The sequence below is a fragment of the Mustelus asterias genome, chromosome 22, assembly GCF_964213995.1.
Source record: "Mustelus asterias chromosome 22, sMusAst1.hap1.1, whole genome shotgun sequence".
Classification (NCBI taxonomy): domain Eukaryota; kingdom Metazoa; phylum Chordata; class Chondrichthyes; order Carcharhiniformes; family Triakidae; genus Mustelus; species Mustelus asterias.
In genome coordinates, this window is record NC_135822.1 from 60,475,670 (window position 1) to 60,492,469 (window position 16,800).

At 45.1% G+C, this 16,800-nt stretch overlaps 1 protein-coding gene across 1 annotated transcript in view; it reads right to left on the reverse strand.

Moving 5' to 3' along the window:
- The window catches only part of LOC144510103 (tetraspanin-15), a 225,789-nt gene that overhangs the window by 24,664 nt on the left and 184,325 nt on the right, over positions 1 to 16,800 (reverse strand). Inside the window, exon 7 of the mRNA XM_078239377.1 lies at positions 16,013 to 16,129. Within this exon, the coding sequence (XP_078095503.1) occupies positions 16,013 to 16,129 (117 nt within the window). The remainder of the gene's footprint in view (positions 1 to 16,012; positions 16,130 to 16,800) is intronic.

A 16,800-nucleotide genomic window follows, 5' to 3' on the forward strand; every position in this document is an offset into this window, starting at 1 on the left:
GCCAAGATATAGAAAATCCTTGGGAAAAGATCCATAGAGTCTAGAGGTTTACAGCATGGAAACAGACCCTTTGGGCCAACTTGTCCATGCTGCCCTTTCTTTTTAAACTCCTAAGCTAGTCCCAATTGCCCACGTTTGGCCCATATCCCTCTATATTCATCTTACCCATGTAACTGTCTAAACGCTTTTTAAAAGACAAAATTGTACCTGCCTCTACTACTACCTCTGGCAGCTTGTTCCAGACACTCACCACCCTCTGTGTGAAAAAATTGCCCTTCTGGACACTTTTGTATCTCTGCCCTCTCACCTTAAACCGATGCCCTCTAGTTTTAGACTCCCCTACCTTTGGGAAAAGATATTGACTATTTGGCTGATCTATGCTCCTCATTATTTTATAGACCTCTATAAGATCATCCCTCAGCCTTCTACACTCCAGAGAAAAAAGTCCCAGTCTATCCAGCCTCTCCTTATAACTGAAACCATCAAGTCCCGGTAACATCCTAGTAAATCTCTTCTACACTCTTTCTAGTTTAATAATACGCTTTCTATAATAGGGTGACCAGAACTGTACACAGAATTCCAAGTGTGGCCTTACCAATGTCTTGTACAACTTCAACAAGATGTCCCAACTCCTGTATTCAATGTTCTGACCAATGAAACCAAGCATGCTGAATGCCTTCTTCACCACTCTGTCCACCTGTGACTCCACTTTCAAGGAGCTATGAACATGTACCCCTAGATCTCTTTGTTCTGTAACTTTCCCAACACTCTACCATTAACTGAGTAAGTCCTGTCCTGGTTCAATCTACCAAAATGCATCACTTCGCATTTATCTAAATTAAACTCCATCTGCTATTCGTCCGCCTACTGGCCCAATTGATCAAGAGCCCGTTGCAATCAGAAATAATCTTCTTCACTGTCCACGACGCCACCATTCTTGGTATCATTTGCAAACTTACTAACCATATTCTCATCCAAATCATTAATATAAATGACAAAGAACAGTGGGCACAGCACCGATCCCTGAGGCACACCGCTGGTCACAGGTCTCCAGTTTGAAAAACAATCCTCTACAACCACCCTCTGGCTTCTGTCATCAAGCCAGTTTTGTATCCACTTAGTTACCTCATCCTGGAACCTGTGAGATTTAATCTTATGCAACAACCTACCATGCGGTACCTTGTCAAAGGCCTTGCTAATGTCCATGTAGACAACATGAACTGCACTGCCCTCATCTACCTTCTTGGTTACCCCTTCAAAAAACTCAATCAAATTTGTGAGACATGATTTTTCACTCACAAAGCCATGCTGACTGTCCCTAATCAGTCTTTGCCTCTCTAAATGCATGTAGATCCTGTCTCTCAGAATACCTTCCAACAACTTACCACCACAGCTGTGAAGCTCAATGGCCTGTAGTTCTCAAACAAAGGCACAACATTTGCCACCCTCCAATCTTCAGGCACCTCACCTGTGACTATCGATGATTCAAATAACTCTGCTAGGGGACCCACAATTTCCTCCCAAGCGTCCCACAATGTCCTGGGATACACTTCATCAGGTCCCGGGGATTTATCTACCTTGATGCACTTTAAGACTTCCAGCACCTCCTTCTCTGTAATTTGTACACTCCTTAAGACATCACTATTTATTTCCCCAAGTTCCCTAACATCCATGCTTTTCTCAACAGTAAATACTGATGAGAAATATTCATTTAGGATCTCACCCAACTCTTGTGGATCCGCTCATAGATGACCTTGTTGATCCTTAAGAGGCCCTATCTCTCCTTAGTTACTCTTTTGCCCTTTATGTATTTGTAGAAGCTCTTTGAATTCTCCTTTGCCTTATCTGTCAAAACAATCTTGTGTCCCCTTTTTTCCCTCCTGATTTCTCTCTTAACTCTACTTCTACACCCCCTATACTCTTCAAGGGATTCACTTGATCCCAGCTGCCTATGCATGTCATGTATCTCCTTCTTCTTCTTGACCAGGGCCTCAATATCCCGAGTCATCCATGGTTCCCTGCGTCTACCAGCCTTGCCCTTCACTCTAAGAGAAATATGCTTACCCTAAACCCTGGTTAACACACTTTTGAAAGCCTCCCACTTACCAGACGTCCCTTTGCCTTCCCACAGACTCCCCCAATTAACTTTTGACAGTTCCTGTCTGATGCCACCAAAATTGGCCTTGCCCCAATTTAGAATTTTAACTTTTGGGCCATTATCCATAGCTATCTTAAAACTAATAGAATTATGGTCACAGGTCCAACACTTCTGTCACCTGCCCTTCCTTATTTCCCAAGAGGACGTCAAGTTTTGCTCCCCCTCTAGTCGGGCCATCCACTTACTGAGGGAAGATGTTGAGGGATCCTGTGTATGGTTTGCTTCAATCATGCAAAGACTTCATTTTAAGACATTTCTGCCTATGTAATTACATTTAAATGTTAAACTTAAAAAATTGACTAACACTTGACTACATTTTAAAACTCAGAAGGCATGCTGGGGTTGCTAAAAATTGACCGCATTCCTGAAAAGTACAATGGAAGCAAAACAGGCTTTTCTAGAAGCCAGACAAGTTTTTCATAAACAACATCTGCAAGGCCTGTTTCTCCAAGTTGGAGACAGCATGTGCCAAACAATTGCAATCACAAAGATAACAAATGACATCTATTGTAGTTTCAGCTTTGTGTTTGTAGGTCAGCTTTGTCTTTGAGTTCTGCGTGATCAGTACAGGACTGGCAGTCTCTCTCTCTCTCCAGCTTTTCTGTTTCGTTTTCGCTTTTGTAATGATTTAATTTTAAGTCCCGTTCAATAAAAGAAATTCATTTCAACATCATACCAGTGCTGACTTCGTCTATTCTAAAAATGAATGGACCCTACAGAAGATGAGGAGAAATGCTCACCCTGATAGAAGCTGAATCTATAAATAATTTTAAAAGGGAGTTAAGGCAGATACTTGAGGATGAGGGACTTACAGGATAATAGACACAAAAAGCAAAGGTTTAAGACTGAGCACGGCATCTGCTCTTTCCAGAGCCAACATAGGCCCGACATGCCTCCATCTGTGCTTTACTTTGTGATGATAAGATGAAATCGGAGGAGATCCAAGAACACAAAATTCACAGCTGAATAATTTCAGGCAAAAACACACAGTCAGGCTTGACTTCTGCAGGAATGCATTTCAATAATCTTTTCCCAGCTGGGACTTGCACAGTGGAGAGGCTGGACAGGGTAGATAGGAAGAAACTGCTCCCGCTCGTAAAAGGATCACGAACGAGAGGCGCCTCGATTTAAAGTGATTTGCAAAAGCAGCAAATGCAATGTGAGAAAAATCTCGTTCACACAATGGATGGGGTTTTCCAGCCACGCTCACCCCAAAACCGGAAAATCCCGCTTGAGGTCAACGGACTTTTGCATGGTCCACCCCACCTCCCCCGCCATGATTCCTGTGGTGGGTGGGACGGGAACATTTCCCTCAATGAGTGGTTTGGGTCTGGAATGCACTGCCTGGAAGTGTAGTGGAGGCAGGTTCAACGGAGGCATTCAAGAGGGAATCAAATGATTATTTGAATGTGCAGGGGAAAAGGCAGGAAAATGGTTCTAAGTCATGATGGGCTAAATGTCATTCCTCTGCACCGTAACAATTCTATGATTCTGTGTACAACTTCGGTGTAACAGTACTCTAAAGCACTGACACCCCGTACTCACACGTGGTAACAGTAGCAAGATCCAATTCAGTTTTATACATCAATCGCAGCTCTAGATCTTGAGAAAAGATTAAAAATGGCCTTTAAAAAAAAACAAAGCCAGTGATTTTAATATTGTACTGCTTGCCTGAGCCTACTAAACCTCAGTATTTAATCTCAAAAATATTGTTGGAATGAGCAGTAATCTCTGAATGAACCGCCGACCCTCTAGCTCAATGGCCATTGTAGGAAGACAATGCTATTGATTCAATCAGCCATGCCGACAAGGACTGGTTTGATCCCTCTCTTTTCACTCATGTAAGATTGCTTTTTTACTTTGAATTCATTCAGCACCCTTTCCTGCACGCACAACCTTTGAGTTTGACTACATTAACAAAAGGTTAAAAATGTCAACAGAGCAAACAATTTTCACCAATCCTCCACAGTGCAGAAGGAGGCCATTCAGCCCATCGAGACCACATCGACTCTCTGAAAGAGCATCCTACCCAGGCCCTATCCCCATAGCCCCACATATTTACTCCGCTAATTCCCTTAACCTACACATTTTGGGACATAAAGGTGTAATTTAGCGTGGCCAAATCACCTAACCTTAACATCTTGGAACACTAAGGGGCAATTTAGCATGGCCAATCCACCTAACCTATACATCTTGGGAAACTAAGGGGCAATTTAGCATGGCCAATTCACCTAACCGTAACATCTTGGAACACTAAGGGGCAATTTAGCATGGCCAATACACATAATCTACACAACTTGGGACACTAAGGGGCAATTTAGTATGGCCAATCCACCTAACCTACACATCTTTGGACACAAAGGGATAATTTACCATCGCCAATCCACCTAACCTACACATTTTTGGACACTAAGGGATAATTGAGCATGGCCAATCCACCTAACCTGCACATCTTTGGACTGTGGGAGGAAACCAGAGCACCCAGAGGAAACCCACGCAGGTATGGAGAGAATGTGCAAACTGCACAAGGATCTGCAAAGTCACCCAAAGCCAGAATTGAACCCAGGTCCCTGGAGCTGTGAGGCAAAAGTGCTAACCACTGTGCCACCATGCTGCCCTTTTGTTCACTTTGTAACTGGGCAAACTATAGACTCCAGGAGAAAACACTTTAATGGTTGCCTGTTCTACACTGGAACTGAGCAGGCTAAAATGAAAACACTCGGGGATCGGGGTGGGGGGGGGGGGGGGGGGGAGGCACTAGCATCTGGTACCACTCAGACGAGCACTTGCCTGCACAAGCTCAGAACTTGTTGGATCTGGTTGAGACGGATGAGGGTTCAGCACATCTAATCTGTGGCTCTTTCTGAAACAGATGACAGATTTTGGACTCAGTGTTGTCTAAACTGTTTCTGTGAAACACATGTTCCAGCCTGTGAAATGCTTCGAGCTGGAACGTTGACCCTCAAATTTAAAAGTGGCTCTTTGAACTGGGATCCAGGCCAATGTCTCGTTGTTTGCAATGGGGATGCTACTCTGAGGTCCAGACTGGAACACACTGCATGGGACACGACAGGGAGTTTGATTTTGCTCCTGTAATGTGGTCAATGAATGTTAAATGGCAACATTTCACAGAAATGGGCTCCATTCCCCAGCATGGACATTCCTCACCTTACTGAGCAGAAAGGGCTTCAGGCAACAGAAGCTTTTGTTAGAAGTGGGTATGTTTTCAAATAATGCGAGGCAATTGAACCAGGAAACTAAGTGGTCAATGTTGTTACAGCAGAACAATACACAGTCTACTAACCCACCGATTGAAAATGGGTGTTCTTTGTACTAAAATACTGACAGCACTCAGCTAAAATGACCAATAACTAAAGTTTCTATATTAGTCACATGTAGGCTTACATTAACACTACAATTAAGTTACTGTGAAAATCCCCTAGTCGCCACACTCCGGTGCCTGTTCGGGTTACACTGAGGGAGAATTTAGCACCTAACCAGCACGTCTTTTGGGCTGTGGGAGGAAACCGGAGCCCCCGGAGGAAACCCACGCAGACACGGGGAGAACGTGCAGACTCCACACAGACAGTGACCCAAGTCGGGAATCGAACCTGGGTCCCTGGCGCTGTGAGGCGGCAGTGCTAACCATTGTGCCACCGTACTGGAGAGCAGTAGCTACTCATTCTAGAAAGAGCATGCGGAATTTTACAGCCCTCCCCGCTGGTGGGATCTTCCAGTCCCACCAAAGGCAATGGAATTTTGAATGGCTCACTGCATTTTCTGGCCTTGTACTGTAAAATTCCACCCAATAACACAGGTCACTTCAATAAGGGAGTGGTTATCGTCACAGGGAGGTTCCACGTTCAATCATAACCTTGCAAATAAAACACTTCTTGAGAAGCGACTGTAATGACTTCTCTTTTGGTTAATCATTGACGTTTTTTGTCATGTAACCAAAAGTACAGAAGATGCGGCACGGTGGCACAGTGGTTAGCACTGCTGCCTCACAGCGCCAGGGACCCGGGTTCAATTCCCAGCCTCAGGTGACTGTCTGTGTGGAGTTTGCACATTCTCCCCGTGTCTGCATCGGTTTCCTCCGGGTGCTCCGGTTAGATGGTTTGGCCATGCTAAATTGTCCCTTCAGGTTCTAGGATGTGATGGTTAGGGGGATCAGTGGGGTAAATATGTGACATTACAGGGATAGTGTCTGGGTGAGAGGCTCTGTTGGAGAGTCGGTGCACACTCATGGACCAAATGGTCTGTTTCTGCACTGTCGGGATTCTATGCCTCTCCGATCTCTTTGGATTCTCCAATGATGTGGCCCCTTTGCTATGAAGAGGTCACGAAAAGGCTTGCGCTCCTTCCTCAACTATCATGAATATTATCGAGCTGTTTCTGCTGACTTGGCTTTTATGTTTTCACCATACAGGGTGGAAACAAGTTTGCTTTCCAGGAGGCTTTACTTCTTCTTAAATAATCCCAGAGTGCACATACTTCAGATAGCAAGAAACAGCTCCAACATCTGATCTGGGGTAGTTGGTAAAATGTCAATGCATTTACTGTGGTCTGCATGAAAGGGCAGTCAGAACTGCAAGGCTGGATGTCATGAACTGGATATAATAGGTACATTACATGACATATGCCATAACCCAAGACGTTCTTTAACTCAGCAAGCACTGGGATGTTTATGCCTAATGATGCACGTGCAATTTTACATTTTACTCACAGAGATTAGCCTGGCATCGCTCAACCCTCGGGTGGCACGGTAGCACAGTGGTTAGCACTGCTGCTTCACTGCGCCAGGGGCTCGGGTTCGATTCCTGGCTTGGGTCACTGTCTGTGTGGAGTCTGCACGTTCTCCCCGTGTCTGCGTGGGTTTCCTCCGGGTGCTCCCACAGTCTGAAAGACGTGCTGGTTACGTGCTAAATTCTCCCTCAGTGTAACCCGAACAGGCGCCGGAGTGTGGCGACTAAGGGATTTTTCACAGTAACTTCATTGCAGTGTTAATGTAAGCCTACTTGAGACAATTAAATAAACTAATTTCAATTTCGTATCAGCACGAATGTCCAGAATGAAACAAGTGGGAAGATGTTGTGCTGCTCGCACAGTAAGGAAGTCTCAGAACTGAATCTCGTAAAATTGTATAAAATAAAACAATATGTTTATGATCTCACAAACAATTGCTAAACAATGCTTTGCATGCATGGCCACATGTTACATTACTGGCACTTCAGAGCGGTGCAGGCTTGGAAGGCCAAAGGGCCTGTTCCTGTGCTGTATTGTTCTTTGTTTTTTGGAACTGTTGTTAAATCACTAGTTAAAAATGGAAGAGCACCAAACAAGCTTTTTAACACAAATCAGCCGGACTTGTTCAGTTGCTTTGACACAAGCCTGGTTTCAGGCTGGCTACCATGCACCCCTGATGAACAGCGCAACCATGACCTGCGTTACACATCTGTGCACTGACTGATGTTGGCACCTGAGAATTACACATTCGGAACACGCTGGTCTTTATTGCCATGGGCAGTGTGGAGATTAACTGAAGGCTAGCTTCAAGTGCTTCAAGCAGATGATACAAGTCTATTCTTGTCCGCCTGGTGATTCTTGTTTGGGGGCAGTTTTCCAGGATCCAGATATACCTAGATATGGAGGCATAACAGCATGGGTAAACTAATCCACCTCCAGAGCAATTGAATCTGACTTGCATCTCTTTCCCCCTTCTTCACCTTCTAAAACGCAGAGTGGAATTGCCATTATAATTCCCATCTCCTGGAAGTTGATGACACATGGGGCACAATAATAAAGATTGCCGTCTCAGCGACCTCCATTTCATTTCCCAGCCTTCTCTCACACGTTCCATACTGACCACATGAATTGAAAAAATCCTCCATTTCAATCATGTCAAACAAGTGAAAACTACAATCGTGATTCGAGTCATAGAGACATAGAGGTTTACAGCATGGAAACAGGCCCTTCGGCCCAACTTGTCCATGCTGCCCAGTTTTTACCATTAAGCCATCCCAATTGCCCGCGTTTGGCCAATATCCCTCTACAGCCGAATAAAAGGAGTGAAGTTCAGAGATTCTGAAGGAGACTGATTTTTTTTCATAAATCATAGAATCCTACAGTGCAGAAGGAGGCCATTCAACCCATCAAGTCTGTACCCACCACAATCCCACCCAGGGCCTATTCCCACAACTCCATGCATTTACCCTAGCTAGTCCCCCCTGACACTAAGGGGCAATTTAGCATGGCTAATCCACCTAACCCGCACATCTTTGGACTGTGGGAGGAAACCGGAGCACCCGGAGGAAACCCACTCAGACACGGGGAGAATGTGCAAACTCCAGACAGTGACCCAAGCCAGGAATCAAACCCGGATCCCTGGTGCTGTGAGGCAACAGTGCTAACAACTGTGCCATCATGCCGGCCATGAGTTTTTGAAAACACATTTGCAGTGACTAAGCAGATATCATCTCAAGCAGTTGACCAAACCCTCAATTTGGTTTTTGAACAAATTGGATTTTAATTGCCTAACGTGGACAAATGTGAAATTGTCCACTTTGGCAGAAAAAATTGAGAAGCAGTATGCTACTTAAATGGAGAGAGAATGCAGAGCCTGGGAGTACAGAATGATCTGACTGCCCTGGTACATGAGGCACAAGTACAGAGAGTGATTAGGGAATGGAATATTGGTGTTTTCTTGCAAGTGCAATGGAATAGAAAATCAGGAAAGGTTTATTGAAGCTGTCATACTTGTATGTTTCCCATCACTTAAGGATGTTTAAGTGCCATCGGCTACAAGGAGATAACCCCCCCAAGACTTTGGCTGGAATTTTCTGGACCATTCAGTCGGCAGGATTTTCCAATCCTGTGGATGTGAATGGACGTTTGAATGGTGTTGCGCTTGCTGTTGTTATGAAGGGGACGGTCGATCCCCTCTCTGAGAACTAACACACAACAACTCAAAGAGAAGTACCTCCATTCATAATCTGCTAAAGAGCGTGTGAGAAGGGGTAATATCTGAGCTTCAGCAACTTTTAGTGGTTAAATCAAAATAACTCCCTGAAACGCTCTCTGTAAAAACAAGTAACACTTGATTTATCTAACCAACAATGAACTAAACTGTTAACAAACCAAATAAAACACAATTCTAATGGAATGCTGATAAGATAAATACAATTCCCACTAATTAACCAAAAAAAATAGAATTTTTAGTCACTCTCAAAATACAACCAGGTTTTATCTTCTGGAATCTTCTGACTTCTTTGCTGATTTCTTCTGTCTTCACTATTGAGATGAAGCTTTCTTTTAAGACATAAATCTGGCTGTTACCCAAACAGACAGCAGTTCCTGGCTGTCTCTCTGGAGTTGGGAGCTGTGAGTTACGAGCTGTGGCAGTTGCTGTCTGGCTCTCTGGAGCTGGGAGCTGTCTCTTATACCCCCTGATGACATACAAACATCTCCACAATAGAATTGGTTTACAGGTTACCAAAACATCAAATTCAAATCTGATAGGCTGCTGTTATTCAAATGCCGAGCTTAAACTAGGGCAAACTTCAAAAACAGCCTGTTCTCTTGGCAACACTACTGCCTGGCCTCTCAAAACATTATTTTAGTCTGTGTACTGCATGCACCTGCACCTCTTTTTTGTTTTAACTCTGAGCACAGAAAAAGCAAAACCACCTTTTAAACAGGCAATCTTACAAACACCAACTGTGCAACACTGTGCTAGGATTGGAAAATAAGAACATAAGAACATAAGAACATAAGAAATAGGAGCAGGAGTAGGCCATCTAGCCCTTCGAGCCTGCCCCGCCATTCAATAAGATCATGGCTGATCTGACGTGGATCAGTACCACTTACCCGCCTGATCCCCATAACCCTTAATTCCCTTACCGATCAGGAATCCATCCATCCACGCTTTAAACATATTCAGCGAGGTAGCCTCCACCACCTCAGTGGGCAGAGAATTCCAGAGATTCACCACCCTCTGGGAGAAGAAGTTCCTCCTCAACTCTGTCTTAAACCGACCCCCCTTTATTTTGAGGCTGTGTCCTCTAGTTTTAACTTCCTTACTAAGTGGAAAGAATCTCTCCGCCTCCACCCTATCCAGCCCCCGCATTATCTTATAAGTCTCCATAAGATCCCCCCTCATCCTTCTAAACTCCAACGAGTACAAACCCAATCTCCTCAGCCTCTCCTCATAATCCAAACCCCTCATCTCCGGTATCAACCTGGTGAACCTTCTCTGCACTCCCTCCAATGCCAATATATCCTTCCTCATATAAGGGGACCAATACTGCACACAGTATTCCAGCTGCGGCCTCACCAATGCCCTGTACAGGTGCATCAAGACATCCCTGCTTTTATATTCTATCCCCTTCGCAATATAGGCCAACATCCCATTTGCCTTCTTGATCACCTGTTGTACCTGCAGACTGGGCTTTTGCGTCTCATGCACAAGGACCCCCAGGTCCCTTTGCACGGTAGCATGTTTTAATTTGTTTCCATTGAGATAGTAATCCCATTTGTTATTATTTCCTCCAAAGTGTATAACCTCGCATTTCTCAACGTTATACTCCATTTGCCATATCCTCGCCCACTCACTCAGCCTGTCCAAATCTCTCTGCAGATCTTCTCCGTCCTCCACACGATTCACTTTTCCACTTATCTTTGTGTCGTCTGCAAACTTCGTTACCCTACACTCCGTCCCCTCCTCCAGATCATCTATATAAATGGTAAATAGTTGCGGCCCGAGTACCGATCCCTGCGGCACGCCACTAGTTACCTTCCTCCAACCGGAAAAACACCCATTTATTCCGACTCTTTGCTTCCTGTCGGATAGCCAGTCCCCAATCCACTTTAACACACTACCCCCAACTCCGTGTGCCCTAATCTTCTTCAGTAGCCTTTTATGGGGCACCTTATCAAACGCCTTTTGGAAATCCAAAATCCCGGCCTTTGTGTGTTTCCAATAAAGAAGTTGTCAGAAGCACCCTTATTTCCATCAGGACTGTCCTGTCATCTGAAATACATTTACATATGGCCATCCAATAATCCCAATATGCTGTGGGAGACTGGGGTAAGATTGGGGTCTTCACCAATGCACAAATGAGTGATATATTTGAAGTGTATTTCTCCAGCACATCAACTTAGGGTTGTGAGTTAGATGACAGAAACATAGAAGATAGGAGCAGGAGGAGGCCATTCGGCCCTTCGAGCCTGCTCCGCCATTCATCACAACATGGCTGATCATCGAACTCAATAGCCTAATCCTGCTTTTTCCCCATAACCTTTGATCCCATTTGCCCCAAGTGCTCTATCCAGCTGCCTCTTGAATACATTCAATGTTTTGGCATCAACTACTTCCTGTGGTAATGAATTCCACAGGCTCACCACTCTTTGGGTGAAGAAATGTCTCCTTGCCTCCGTCCTAAATGGTCTACCCTGAATCCTCAGACTGTGACTCCTGGTTCTGGACTCCCCCACCATCGGGAACATCCTCCCTGCATCTACCCTGTCCAGTCCTGATTATCAGGTCCAGTTGATTGCTCGAGTTGTCGGCTTTTGTGGACTGAAGTGAATGCAGACCCAAAGTCAGAACCACCGTGATTACAGTCTCAAGATTCACAATCCATTCCTGACTGGTCTAATCTCCCACAAAAATCCCATAGGGGCGGCATGGTGGCACAATGGTTAGCACTGCTGCTTCACAGCGCCAGGAACCCGGGTTCGATTCCTGGCTTGGGTCATTGTCTGTGTGGAGTCTGCACGTTCTCCCCGTGTCTGCGTGGGTTTCCTCCGGGTGCTCCTGTTTCCTCCCCCACTCCAAAGACGTACTGGTTAGGTGCTAAATTCTCCCTCAGTGTATCCGAACAGGCGCTGGGAGTGTAGTGACTCGAGGATTTTCACAGTAATTTCATTGCAGTCTTAATGTAAGCCTCTTTGTGACTAATAAATAAACTTTTAAAGTATCTATCCAGAACGGAAGCATCAAATGTTAAGTAACAAAACACTCAAATTTTAAAACACTCCCGAGGGACTAGGTTGGCAGCATTGCTCTTCTGGCCAACAACTGTCAGTCCCGGTCCACTGTCTAAAATCCCTCCTGTGCCCATTACAAAGAGCAGTCCCACTGCAGCAGGTGTGAAAAGTGGGGACAGGGGCGAAGATTCATACAGCAGAATTAGCAAGCTTAAAAACTAAATCTTTTCCATCTCGTAGCTGTCAAATCACATTCCAGTGAGATGGCATAAACCTTCCCCGTCTACCATTTTAGCTTCCTATCTGCATGCCCCCTCCCCCAGGCTGGGTACAGTAAGAAGTCTCACAACACCAGGTTAAAGTCCAACAGGTTTATTTGGAGAAATCTGTTGGACTTTAATCTGGTGTTGTGAGACTTCTTACTTCCACATCTACTTCCGGCATCTCCACCTCATGGCCAGCTGGGTAGACAGAAGGGGTTAAAACACCATTCAAAGTTTATCTTAATGGCCAGAAATCATTTATTCTGACTAGCAACCTTTGTGAATTCAGGAGAGTGCGTTTCCTGTGCTGCCTGGCCTTCGATCAGATGAACTAATTCATTACATGAATTACAAGCACCATCCGTTATTAATAATAGAATGTAGACCTTACAATGCCACATACATCCTTGATCCAAGTTAATGGGTCTTTGAAATATCTGTCAGTTCAAATCTTCAATACCATTACGCCCATGCAATGTACACAATCTTTATTCAACGAGAACATTCTATCCCGTCAGCTTTTCTGAGAACAAGGACATGCTAACTTCTTGTCCAGATTAATACTGCTTTCACTTGACCTTTCTGCTTTTCTAATAAGGTTTGAAAAATTCTTTCAACAATTGCAGAGTCAATTCAGTATGAATAAACGGAAGAATATTTCTTTCAAGCCCATGTGGATTGTCAAGGGAAGAATGTGGAATTACTCAACAACTGGTGGGACAAAAGGACTGAGTGTCTTGTACCTTTTGTCCACTAGCCCATTCGAGGCCTCCTTTGTGCAGGGATTGTTAAAGATCTATCAATTGGATAGATGTCCTCACAATTCTTTCCGGATTCCTTCAGTACACCAAGGTACAGGATGAAGAACAGAGAGGTGCACTCGGACTAAAAATCCATCGTACAAATTGAATGTTCAGCCTCAATGAACACCACATCAAATTTTGTCCGGCAAGTTCGACAATATATTCTCGTTTAACAATCAGAAGTTTTCCCCTCACTCAAATTCCCATGCGGCTGTGTTCAACAACAAGAGGATTTTTATTTCTGTGACATTTGTGGAGACATTTCCCCACGGATTCTGTGTTGCTCGCAGTGCATGGAGTGGCAATAGAGTGTGAAGTGGCTCAAGATGCTTCAACTACATTAGAATAATTTCTAAATACCATTGTGTGTTTTATTCTGGATAATTGTCAATGCACAACTCTGCCAGGTACTATGGAAGTTTACATTAGAGAATCTACAATCCCACACAAATTCAGAAGATCCCACTGCATACCACATATGGGGAGGCGGTGGCAGAGTGGTATTGTCGCTGGACTGATCATCCAGAGACCCAGGGTAACACTCTGGGGATCTGGGTTCAAATGCCACCACAGCAGATGGTGGAATTTGAACTCAATAAAAAAAAAATGGAATTAAGAATCTACTGATGACCATGAAACCATTGTCGATTGTCATAAAAACCCATCTGGTTCACTAATGCCCTTTAGGGAAGGAAATCTGCCATCCTTACCCGGTCTGGCCTACATGTGACTCCAGAGCTACAGCAATGGGGTTGACTCTTAAATGCCCCCAGGGTTGGGCAATAAATGGTGGCCCAGCCAGCGACATCCCATGGAAGAATTTTTTAAAAATTATCAAGGAAGATCATGCCCTTTGCACATGCTGGGGAGGCAATGGAGTATTGTCACTGGACTAGTAATCCAGGGACCTGCGTTTGAATCCCACCAAGGCAGATGGTGAAATTTGAATGTAATAAAAATCTGGAATTAAAAGTCTAATGATGACCATGAAACCATTGTTGCAAAACCCCATCTGATTCACTAATGTCCTTGAGGAAAGGGAGCCTACTGTCCTCACCTGGTCTGGCCTGCATGTGACTCCAGACCCACAGCAATGTGGTTGACTCTGCCCTCTCAAGGGCAATAAAGGCTGGTCCAGCCAGCGACACACATGTCTCTTGAACAAATGTTTAAAAATGCAGTTGAATTTTATGCTTCAAAATGCAGGATGCACCCCAGTAGACCCCTGACCTGCTACTTAGATCTGCACAGAGCATCCAGAAGCCACCAGAACCAAGTACTCAGAACTGACTAGAACTCCACAATGGGAAAGCTCCAAACTGCATGGAATAACTGCATGGAATAAGCCGCATGCCCGGCTAGCTCAGTCGGTAGATCATGAGACTTTTGGGTCAACACGGTGGCACAGTGGTTAGCACAGTGGACTGATGTGGAGATTCCAGGTGTGAGAGATGGGCACTCACCCTTGCAGCTCGAATGAGGTCACTCATTTCCTTCTGGGATTGGGTGGCAGTCACCAGTGTCAGTCCACTGGCACTGACTGCCGCAGCCACTACATTCCAGGCTACATTTGGTTCCCTGCTTCTGGGCTATCTACCCACTCGGGGGGTACAGGGTGACAGACCTCTCCTCTACTGTGTCCAGAAGCTTTTCGAGATCTGGCTCCATGATGTGAAGCTGTTCTCTGCGCTGCCATCCTCCTGGCTTGACTGCCTGTGAGTGCAGAGGGAGCGTTTAAATGCTGCTCCCCCTTGTTAACAGTGTACAGTTGTGAGCCAGTTCGGGCAAGTCACACGCCTGGAGACTCCAAACCGGTGCGTTTCACGTGGGGAACATGTGGATCATACTGGTTTTAAACATGGAAACAAAGAAGATAGGATCAGGAGGAGGCCATTCGGCCCTTCAAGCCTGCTCCGCCATTCATCACATCATGGCTGGTTGTCCAACTCAACAGCCTAATCCTGCTTTCTCCCCATAACCTTTGATCCCATTCGCCCCAAGTGCTTTATCCCGCCGCCTCTTGAATACATTCAATGTTTTGGCATCAACTACTTCCTGTGGTAATGAATTCCACAGGCTCACCACTCTTTGGGTGAAGAAATGTCTCCTCCTCTCTGTCCTAAATGGTCTACTCTGAATCCTCAGACTGTGAGCCCTGGTTCTGGACTCCCCCACCAACGTGAACATCCTCCCTGCATCTACCCTGTCCAGTCCTATTAGAAATTTATAAATCTCCATGAGATCCCCCCTCATTCGTCTGAACTCCAGCGAAAACAATCCTAACCGAGTCAATCTCTCCTCATACATCAGTCCCGCCATCCCCGGAATCAGCCTGGTAAACCTTTGCTGCACTCCCTCGAGAGCAAGAACATCCTTCCTCAGAAAAGGAGACCAAAACTGCACACAATACTCTCGGTGTGGCCTCACCAAGGCCGTGTATAATTGCAACAACACATCCCTGCTCCTGTACTCGAAACCTCTTGCAATGAAGGGCAACATGCCATTTTCTTGTATGAAATGATATTTTTGGGGGAAAATTCATCTCTGGCAGAAGATGTTAAGCGCTTATCCCTGATCCCTATTTCATAAACGTTCGCTGCTGACTTTGATGAATGCAGAAACCTGTTCAAAATGAACAACTCCATTGTTCATAAATGTCAACGATTCAGAGTTTTGTGCAAAGTCACTGGCACTGTTACATATCCAAGGAGGCTATTAGCAATCTGTTCGTCACTCTTTTCTTCTCGAGCCTCAGTACAGAAAAAGGATTAACAGCGTGGCAACATGAACCAAGAGATTACCTGCGGCAGGAGCAGTGCGGCAAGAATTCCCACTGTGATGCTAATGTTATCCTGGAACCACAGATTGACGGCGTCGACACAGCCTCGGACGTGGATGATTGTATCGACTTCGAAGCGCTGCGTATCAAACCAGAAGAAAAGCAGATCAGCAGTGTGTATAATGATTCCTCCCTAAACCATTTCTTGCTGAATCTGGACTTGGCACACCTGTTTTTGGAGCTTAAATTCACACCTGCACATCTGGATGAGGATTTTCCTATCTGACTGGTTGAAAAGCCTTGCTGTTGCTTGCCTACCGATATCACAGTTGGCCTGTGGATGGGGCCATGTTGGAAAGGGCACTAAACATGAGCAAGGTCCGAATTTTACCGCCTTGCCCGCCCTGATTCTGGGCGGGCGAGGCCCTGCAGAACGGATTCTCCGTTGGCCTCGGGCGTGATCCTACGAGCCTCGGGCAGGCGAAGCGGTAAAATTCCAGCGCATATCTTTGTTTTCAGAGTCTCAGAAACCTGGTGGGTTGCCAGCAGTGAGGCAAGGAGAAAGCTGACAGCAAAATCCATTATCCATTTGACTTATTCTTAACCCTGCTGTACTCCATCATATTCAGCTGATTCACCTCTTCTGAAGGGAACAAGTCATTCTAACTCTTCCTGAAGGGAGGGAAATTCAGTGACTAGCAGTGAATGAGAACAAAATCTGGACAAATGTTTTTTTGCTGCTATTCAATCGGAGCAAATAACAGTAACTGTGTAATAATGTGACACTCTCACGCACACATATAACCTACA